Here is a 10,175-nt window from a genome sequence, read left to right as displayed (position 1 = left end):
TCTGAAAAGAAATATGGTTTATTCTTATTTATAGACAAACATTTTATGCTTATGAGCGTGTCTATTACTGAATGCATGTGCATTCCCTGCTCATATGAAACTCAAACCTAAACTGTGTTCATTTTCTTGTGTAGAGAATATTTCAGCCTAAAGGTGCATTTGTTTTTGAATTTGAAAAATACATACAGATTTTATGTTCTGTGTTTTTTTGTATTAAGCCGAAAGGTCAATAGGTGACTATGTCTTTTTTGTTAAAATGGTTTTTGCATCATGCAAATTTGCAGTATGAGTTTAGTCAATGTAAAATTTAGTATGTATTTTTTTTAATCATCTCATTTGATACAATCTGTTTACTGAAACATACTTATAAAGATTCACTGATTTATTTTGTATGTTTTATCATTACGGTACAAACATTGTTTAAATCATAAGCGTTTTATACACAATTTACGAAAGTAATGAGGCCTTTAATACAGCTTTTCTACACTTTTACTGCTATCTAGTGCTCAAAAAGATGAAGTGCATCTACAAAGCCGTTTTTTTTGGCAGGGGAAGACAATGAAGCACATTGAATCACTTGACCTGTAATTTGGCTTCAATAACATGCCATAATTGACCAACGAGTCCTGACCACGAAACCGTTATTATTATTATTATTATTTATTGTTCTTCTATTATCATATTCAGCTAGTTGTACAATATCTGATTTTCTGTCAAATTTCATCTCTGGTTGTTTTTTTGTAATTTTACTGTACTGAACTGTATAAGATTTGATTGTGTAGATACAGTATGAAGCAACACATTTCACACAATTTTGTCTTATTATTTATTAATATTGTAACACTCAAATTCAAACGTGTGTATTTATATATAGGCAGGGCTCGAACTGAGGGGGGATGGCATCCCCCCCTTTACCACCCCCTTTGGGTTAATAACGTGTATTATGTAAAACTTATCATGCAAATGAAATGTCAAAATGATCTACTTAAGATATTTCACGAATAACGGCGATTGGCCAATTAGAACTCGGTTCTGTAAGAATCTGCGCACAAGCGGAAGCAAGCTTTCGTCATTTGGAACTTTTGAATTTCTTTTAAAAGAACAGAAAAGGTATGATTTTCCCTTCATTAGAATTTAAAAACATTCACCTGACAAAATGTTATTGTGCTGTTTCACATTGACACTCCCTAACTCTCTACTATCCTCTCGACTGTAATTGGAGTCATAGACCTTGCAAAAACCAAACAAAAACACGTATTGAGAGTTCAAAAGCATTCACTGCGTGATGAGGCCTATTAGAATACAGAACAAATAGCCTTATAACTCAAGCAATAAAAGAAAAATACCTATGTATGAGTTTTTATGTTTTTATATTCATTGCACAAGCATGTTTTTTTCTGAATATCAGTAGGCCTACATGCGCTAGCACAAATGTGCTATTAATGTTAATGGATGTTTTAATTTCCAGCAGGTGTCGACGGCGACTGGTTCACATACCACATACAAAACAATCATTTGCCACATTATTTACAAATGTTGGTATAATTATTCGACGCTCTGGGTGTGTTTCGTGTCACAGAACTGAGTATTAATACTGCAGTGTCTAAAATGAAACCGAAAGAACAGAAATCCATCACTTACCGTCCATGGCCAATAACAGTAGAAAGAGCAACATGTTCTGCACGTTGTTGTGAAACTGTGAGTCTGAATTAATGCAGACGATCTCTGGAGATTTAAAATATTCTGTTCCGCTGAATCTCCGTTGTGTTTCTGAACAGCGGCACGCACTGCTTCCAGTCAGACGCAGATCGGTCTGCGCAGAGCCGCATCGGGTCACACACACCTAACCAGCTTTTGACGCTTTGATGGGAGTAACTTCCACTACTCTGCAAACAATCAGCGAAAGCTCGTTGTTTGCTCTATGAACGCATAAGCATTTTCAAAAACTGGGTACAATGAGGTGACATTATGTCATTATGGCTCAAGCATTGCGCCGCGGTGTCTCCAAAAAGGGGCAGTCACACGCCAGTGGAATGTGTCAGCTTAACGGTGCATAGACCGTCTTACTGGCAAGGACTCAAGAGCACACGTTTTTCTAGGTCGTTAATTCTTATTCCATTTATATGTAATGTTCCCACTCTAAAACGTTGATTTTAAGCAGTAAGAAAACGTATTCTATGTCAACAACTTGGCATGACATCTGCTAATGTCATTCGCTCTCATCTCTCAGAGAATCGCTGGCGATGTGAAGCTAGACAGCTTTATTATTGAATGACAATTAGCAGCCAATGAATATGATTAGGGCTCTTATTTTGTTCTGTGTGTGCTTGTGGCGTCTGGTTGGTAAGTTATAAGTCTTTTTATTACTTCCCTTCATGTTTTCTTTTTTAATAGAATTAAATGTCTTATTACGGTGGATTTCATTAAAAAGTTTTTTTAGACAGTTTATTATTACTTTTTTTATTTACAAACGTAATTTACTTACTAGTTTTGGGCGGCAGGCTGATCTGCAGATTTTGCTTGATTGGTTTGTTTTGCATGAAAGTGAGTGCTGAAGACAAATCACTTCGCACTGAAATCCTCTGAACCTTCAATTCACGTCTAATTAGATCCCACTTTAAAGTTTTAGTTTACTGCCATTCATAATACAGATTTAGTTTGGTCATTAATAACCAACATAATGTTTTAGGGGAGCATTTAGTCTGTTACAAAACATGTTTCTGTTTGTTCTCTAGATGTGACAGAAGAAGTGAAGTCAGTGTCAGTGATGGAGGGAGATTCTGTCACTCTAAACACTGATGTTACTGAAGCACAGAAATATTTGTTCATACAGTGGATGTTTGGAAACACTCGAATAGCTGAAGTAGGCAGGCTCACACAAACACACTCGACGTATGATGGTCCTGATGGGAGATTCAGAGACAGACTGCAGCTGGATCTTCAGACTGGATCTCTGAGCATCACAAACACCAGAACCACAGACTCTGGACTTTATCAACTAACAGCTATCAGCAGTGAGACCAGCTACATGAGTTTCAATGTTACAGTCTATGGTGAGTGGAGAATAGCAGTGTAATTTTCCAGGACTGTTTTTTTATTTGAATTATATCGTTGTCATGGTAATATTTTAAAATGTTTCTTTTCTCTTCTTTTCAATGTTCCTTACATGCACATTTTATGGTATTAACTGTACTAAAGGGATAGTTTGCCCAAAAATGACAATTTCGTCATCATTTACTTACCCACAAGTTGTTCCAAACCTGCATGAGTTTCTTTCTTCGTCTTGGAACAGCTTGAGAGTGAGTAAATGAGGAAAGAGTTTTCATTTTGGGGTGAACTATACCCTTATCATGGTAACATCTGTCATTTTCAGAGACTCCACAAAGTTCTATAACACCAGGAAGTTCAACAAGCTCAAATTTTGTGTCGTCCAATTTAACCATCAACCAGACTGAAGATGTCAATATTACTGAACTCCATCAGCCAAGTTCAGGTACGCCACTCGTGATGTTAGTGTGAGAGCAGAACTCTGTTAAATGTGTTCAGTTAATGAGACATCAGTTTTTATAAAACTTTTAAGGTTTCTTGATTCTGAAATCCAGTGTTAGCTCATAGTGGCTTAATGTCAGATTTGAAGCCACGTTTCTGCAATTGTGACCAACCACAATGCCAATGCAGCACGTATTCATATAGGTGTCGCTTCATGTTACTGAATATGGGTGTGAAATTATCAACCACATTTGCAACATTTTCATTTACATTATATTTATGCATTCGATAGATGCTTGTATGCATACATTGCATTCAAGATGAGCTCATGCACTCCTAGACAAAGAATTACTTGTTTGTGCACATGAGGGTGAAGTGCATTTGCTTTTCTTTTCTTTTGTGATTTCGCTGGAACAACGGCAGACCACAGATGAGCGTCAGAGGCGTGAAGCGGGTGTCCAAGAGCAGTGTGTGGGTGTGGTGCCCCATGTAGCTCAAAAAGACATTAGTGCTCAAAGCAAAAAAAAAAAAAGATCTTTGAGAAGAAATGACAATCACATAGGTTTCTAAAAGAGCTGAGATTAAAGATGTCGCCGAATCCCTTAAAAGAGTCTAGAATAGCTTATAGTGAGCAATCCTTGCTAATGTCATTTGGCTAAGCAAAGAAAATGTGCATGCAAACACTCAAACACACAGTAAAGCTTGTGGATGTTCTGCCTTCACAGTGAATGCTTGAGTTCCTAATAATAACAACTCTTAAATCAGGCACGTATTAGTCTGTTTGAAAGACCGCTAAATGCATTTTTTTAACTCAGCATTTTTCTTTTCCTTTCTTTTTTTCAGACCACGTCCACTGTTGTGGTTTTACTGAAACTGTGATACGATTGGTTGTTTCAGCTTTGGTGAGCGTGGCTGCTGTTGCTTTTCTGGTTTATGACATCAGTTCTACAAGAAGTGAGCTGAACAGGATGCAAGAGACTAGATATTACCATCAGAGCCGTAGAGTACAATCAGACCAACATCAGTTGAGCAGAAGAATGAGTTCCAGATATGTTTGCTGAAGGTTGCTGGTATAATCTCAAAAAGATACAGATACATTTTTTAAATTCATTATCCAGTTATTTTATCGTATTTGCACAGAATGACATTTTAACTGATCTTTTAAATTAAAGGAATGGTTCACCCAAAAATTTAAATTCCACCAATGGATCCTCTGCAGTGAATGGGTGCCGTCAGAATGAGCTGTCCAAATAGCTGATAAAAACATCACAGTAATCCACACCACTCCAGTCCATCAATTAACATCTTGTGAAGATGAAAGCTGTGTGTTTGTAAGAAACAAATCCATCATTAAGATGTTTTGACTTAAAACTATTGCTAGTCCTCTGTCCATAATATCATTTTCCCTAGTGAAATGTCATCTCTTCTGAATCAAGAGAGAAATACGCTCAGATCAAGCACGATTTACATGGCAAAACAGTCTGAAACAGTTCTAAAGAAACGTGGGTGGATTTTAATGAAAGAGGACAACAAGGGATGGGCTTTTTCACTGGAGGAAGCATTTCTGGATTATGGAATTGTGGATTATGGCCAAAATCACCAGCATAAATGATGGGTTTGTTTCTGAAAATCAGTTTTTCACATCAAAAGATGTTAATTGATGGAGTGGAGTCATGTTGTTTGGACTCTCATTCTGACGGCACCCATTCACTGCAGAGGATCCATTGGTGAGCAAGTGATGTGATGCTAAATTTCTCCAAAACTGTTCTGTTGAGGAAACAAACTCCATCTCAGATGGCCTGAGGTTGAGTAAATATTAAGCAAATTAAAATTTTTGAGAACTATTCATTTAAATACACGGCTGTAAACATAATTTCCTCAGAGGACCTCAGAACCCTGAAACAACACAGAACTACCAAATTTTGCTATAAGTTTGATTGCAACATATAGTAATTGCTGTTAATACTGTTCATCGTCTGTTTGATTACATCTTTAATTGATTTCTATGTACATTATCTGACAGTCACCACTGATAAGCTACTACTAAATATATTGTAGAAACTTAATTTTCTTTAAAGTTGCTTTGCAACGATTTGTATTGTAAAAAGCGCTATACAAATAAACTTGAATGAATGAATAATGACCCTAAACAAAATAATTATCAACACAAATGATGGATCTCATAGCCCGTTGTTTCTGTTGCACCCTTAAATGACCCTCACAGAGGAAATTGGTGTGTAATTTTGGTAATTTTGTTTTTAAATAAAGATATGGTGAAGAGTTTGTGTTTAATTTTTAATGTTTAATGGAACTTCAACTTCGACTCCTGGACTTCATTGAGCATATCAGTCCCTCTATGGGGTTTATTTGTAATTTCTTCTACTCCTCTTTAGGGACACTAATGTCTGCTATGGGAATTAAATCCATTTTACAACAATGATTATATACTTCCAAAGTTTGAATTAATGTAAACGAGACTAAGCCAAATTCCATATCTCAAGCACTAATTTCTTCCACATCAAAAATAGCCAAAACCGTCAGGCAAAATATAAAAAATGAGGGAGAAAAAGAACACGTACCGTTTACAAATTTGATTGTCCAACAATGGAGCAGTTTACATCCTGTTGCATATAACAAAAATGTGACCCTGGAGCACAAAAGCAGTCTTAATTTGCTGAGGTATATTTGTAGAAATAGCCAAAAATACATTGTATGGTCAAAATTATAGATTTTTCTTTTATGCCAAAAATCATTAGGATATTAAGTAAAGATCATGTTCCATGAAGATATTATATATCATATACTGATAATATCTAACAATGCCAGGGCCTCTGGAAGAGGTTTGGATAAGTGATAGTTACGTTCTCTGTAGTCGAATGAGCAGTCCGGTAGCAGTGACTTCATCCACTGGTTGTGCTGGTAGTATTTTTTTACTTATTTTAGTGCCAGTACACCGACACAAATGAATGACTTTGACAATGACCATTATTTATATATAGGGGTGGAACGGTTCGCAGAAAAAAATCTCCGTACGGTTCTCCACACACGGTTCGGCACACGCTAGGACCGCGGTTCAACTTAAATCTGACAGCGCATCTGTAAAATGGTTTGCTCTAAATAACACGTAAAACAAACAGGGTTCGGCTAATGTATGTTTCTGTTGATGGATGCGAATTCTGTCTTATAGCGATGAAAAAAAAAAGTGGACAAACCATTCACTCTTGTTCAATGCGAATGCTGTATGCTGGAATATGAGCAGTCATTTATGCCATTATCACCCGGGTGCTGATAGCTTGTGTGCGCGGGTGAGACCTGAACAGCACACGTTGATATCTGTTTAAACTAAACTCATGTAAGCTTTGCCAGTTTAAACATTTAAGAGCCATAGGATGCGAGCTCGCACGTGCAGTGAGAAGATTTGTGCGTGCGCTCATCCGAAGCGCGCAAACCCGCAGCTCAGAACACGCGCAAATATTAAGCTCTCTCTGAAGTATTGTGTTTAAATGGACAAATCCACACAAAAGTATGTCAAAATGACCGTCTTGGTAAGTATCCTATAGCAGACATAGCCGGCTGATCTGTATCAGTGCACTGGATCAGTGCATTCTCTTAAAGTGACAGCACTTTCTTAATATTAATCAAACAACAACAACAAAGAAATCACTCACTGCTCTTGATTGAATAGCTTTTGTAACTTTAATAAAGATTAATCTTTAATTTATACAGTCAAATATGCAATGCTGTTTTACATTTCATTACTTTATTCAATTTCTGTACCTAAAAACTAATGTTAGACCTACTTAAAAAAAACTGAAAATCACTGTTTATTTTATTTGTATCTTTACTCCATTGTATTTATTTGTGCTGTTGCTTGTAGTTAGATTATTCTTATTTTCTTTATTTTTATTTGACAGTATAGTTTTTCCCTAAACATAGCACATACCGAATCGTACCGAAATGGTGACTCTAAAACCGTGATACAAACCGAACCATGAATAAGTTGAACCGTTCCACCCCTATTTATATACAATAAAATAAAACAATGAATCAGTTGTAGAACCAGATGTGAAACCAGCGGCTGTAATGGAACACATCAATTTGGAAGGTGTTATTCATTTTTATGATCACTAGATGGCCACAACATAAACCGTGTTGAAAAGCTTTGAGTAATGAACCTTTTTTCTGATACAATTGTGTTGAAAGCTTCCCTGGTTCAGAACGCTTCACGTCGCCATTACTAGTTATAAGCTCAGATCACGATCGAACAATTACTTACAGACATTACATCTCAGTGGGCTGTGACAGGTAATGCCGAGTTCACAGACACCGCATCACTGTTGGTTTCACACTGAACGACTATCTGGGGTAGCATTCAGTAGTTGCTGTGTTCACACTGCACGATGAAACGACGACAGGAGGTTACACACTGCATGACTTTACAATAGGAAGAATCGCCGACAATTCTGTCTGGTGCAGGGTTGCCAGGTTTTCGCTACAAAACCCGCCCAATTACTACTCAAAACTAGCCGTTTTTTTGGCGGGGTTCTCCTGGTACAATTCACATTCCAGGGCCTAAATATCACGTTAGGATATAGGAGGAATTTCAATTCACAGACCAAAATGAATATCAAAATAAAAGTCATCACAAATTGAAATATAAAGTCAGCACACCCTAACTAGCTTAAACAAGTTCAAAAGAAAATGGCACCCACCTCTCTACTAACCCATTCCCAAAGAATTAACAATATAAACGAATTAAGAACAATATACAAACAAATAGTAGCTTACAAACCAAAAAGTATAAAAGTATTCAAACATTTATTACAATAATAGTGTTAACACAATAGCACTGAAGAGAAATCCAAACAACAAGTCTTAAATTCCTCCAATCACAGTAGACAACCAATCATTGCAGTCAGCTGACAACCATTACTTCTTTCATACAGGAAATAAAGAGAGAGAAACAAATAGGTCCTTGGACGTAACTGTTACGCGGCACACAAGACGTGAGATGTACAGATCCATTTGCAAGCTTTATTAAGGGCGTGGTCAAAACAGGCGAGGGTCAGGCAGTGGCAAACAGGTATATAGAAGACAAAACAAGAGCAGTCCAGTAAACAAGCGAGGGTCAGTCGCCGGCGAACGTAATCCAACAGGGGCGAGACTAGAGGGATAATCCAGGTACAAGGCAAATATCAGAACACGAGAAAACAGACAAGGCAAGACTAAGATAAGGCTAGGAAAACTAAGCAGGCTCCTTAAGGTAGCTATCAGCTATAGCAGTGATACACGCTAAACAATACTGGCAGTTTGAAAAGGATCTGAGTGGGTGTAATATAGTGAGTGAGATTGGTTACAGCTGTGTGCAATGGATGATGGGATATGTAGTCCGGGATGATATGCAACAGTTTGTGTAGTGTGAGAGTCAATGTAACGGAAGAGTGACCTCTGGTGGCAATTGAACGGAAGACTGTGGATCTCATTCGTGCCAGTAACAAACTCTAAATTCAGGTCACAATTTGACATTCAGATAGTATTAAAGGGATAGTTCAATCAAAAATGAAAATTCTGTCATTAAATACTCACCCCCATGTCGTTCCAAATCCGTAAGACCTTCGTTCATCTTAGGAACACAAATTAAGATATTTCTTGTTGAAATCCGAGAGCTTTCTGACCCTGGATAGACTGCAATGGTACTATCACGTTCAAGGCACAGGCGTATTCGTATGATGCTGCAGACGAAGGAGCCAGCGTTCTGATGTAGAACCCGGATGAGCTGCACCTTGTTTTCAAGCAGAGGAATGCATTGTGGTACTGTTGTGAACGCACGTCGAAGACTGACACACAAGATAAGAAATTGTTGAATAGAGTCATTATTTTTGTTTTCTTTGCAGACAAAAAGTATTCTCACAGCTACATAAAATTACAGTTGAACCACTGATGTCACATTTAACGATGTCCTTACTACATTGAACGTGGTAGTTGCGCTGCTGTCTATGCAGGGTCAGAAAGCTCTCGGATTTCATCAAAAATATCTTAATTTGTGTTCTGAAGATGAACGAAGGTCATACGGGTTTGGAACGACATGAGGGTGAGTAATTAATGACAGAATTTTCATTTTTAGGTGAACTATCCCTTTAATGGATGGAGAAACGGGCTGGATTTAAGAAACATGCTTAAGAAGAAATTTCTTCTCAACTGCCATTTTCTTCTTATATTACAACTTACAAAATATTGTTAACTTTTTTTTATATTCCCAACAATTATTCTTTTTCTTAAAGATTGTTCTTAAAACAAAACTTAAGTGGAATTCAAATTCTTAAAAGAATCTTCTTAAAAATCTGTAAATACGGTACAGGATACATTCACTCAAAATGACCATGCATAAATGTTAAGATAAGTGTGTTTGCATCTCTTTTTCTGTCTGATAATTTATTGTGTAATCTACTGTATTCATGCACGCCCCTAAAGCATGTGCTAGTTATTTTCCACAAGAAGTAACGTTTCATATTGAATACGTAGTAATTTGTCTATCTTAATAAGCTGTTAGTTATTCTGTTTATCCATATACAGACTTGCTATATAAACCCTAGCATGAGCAGAATAAAGCTGACTTTGAGTGAACCTCACTTCCTGTGTCTGTGTCTGTTAATAAAGAATAACAATTTGGTCCCTTTGTAAATTCT

At 36.9% G+C, this 10,175-nt stretch overlaps 1 protein-coding gene and 1 long non-coding RNA gene across 2 annotated transcripts in view; one reads left to right on the top strand and one right to left on the bottom strand.

Annotated features, from left to right (window-relative positions):
- The first annotated feature begins 2,767 nt into the window (after positions 1–2,767).
- On the top strand, positions 2,768–4,550 carry LOC107566437 (uncharacterized). The gene is made up of 3 exons (XM_016251900.1): positions 2,768–3,053; positions 3,374–3,493; positions 4,333–4,550. Exons 1-3 carry the CDS (start codon positions 2,768–2,770, stop codon positions 4,548–4,550), a joined length of 624 nt encoding a protein of 207 aa, XP_016107386.1.
- A 4,077-nt stretch (positions 4,551–8,627) lies between these two features.
- Positions 8,628–10,175, bottom strand: part of LOC107566439 (uncharacterized) — a 12,861-nt gene continuing 11,313 nt past the window's right edge. The window contains exon 3 of the long non-coding RNA XR_001606509.1: positions 8,628–8,653. This is a non-coding gene — a long non-coding RNA (uncharacterized lncRNA). The remainder of the gene's footprint in view (positions 8,654–10,175) is intronic.

Source organism: Sinocyclocheilus grahami, unplaced genomic scaffold, assembly GCF_001515645.1.
Source record: "Sinocyclocheilus grahami isolate Dianchi unplaced genomic scaffold, SAMN03320097.WGS_v1.1 scaffold1075.1, whole genome shotgun sequence".
In the NCBI taxonomy this organism is placed as follows: Eukaryota; Metazoa; Chordata; class Actinopteri; order Cypriniformes; family Cyprinidae; genus Sinocyclocheilus; species Sinocyclocheilus grahami.
Note: the sequence above shows the minus strand (reverse complement) of the source record. Positions and strands in the feature narration are given on the sequence as shown.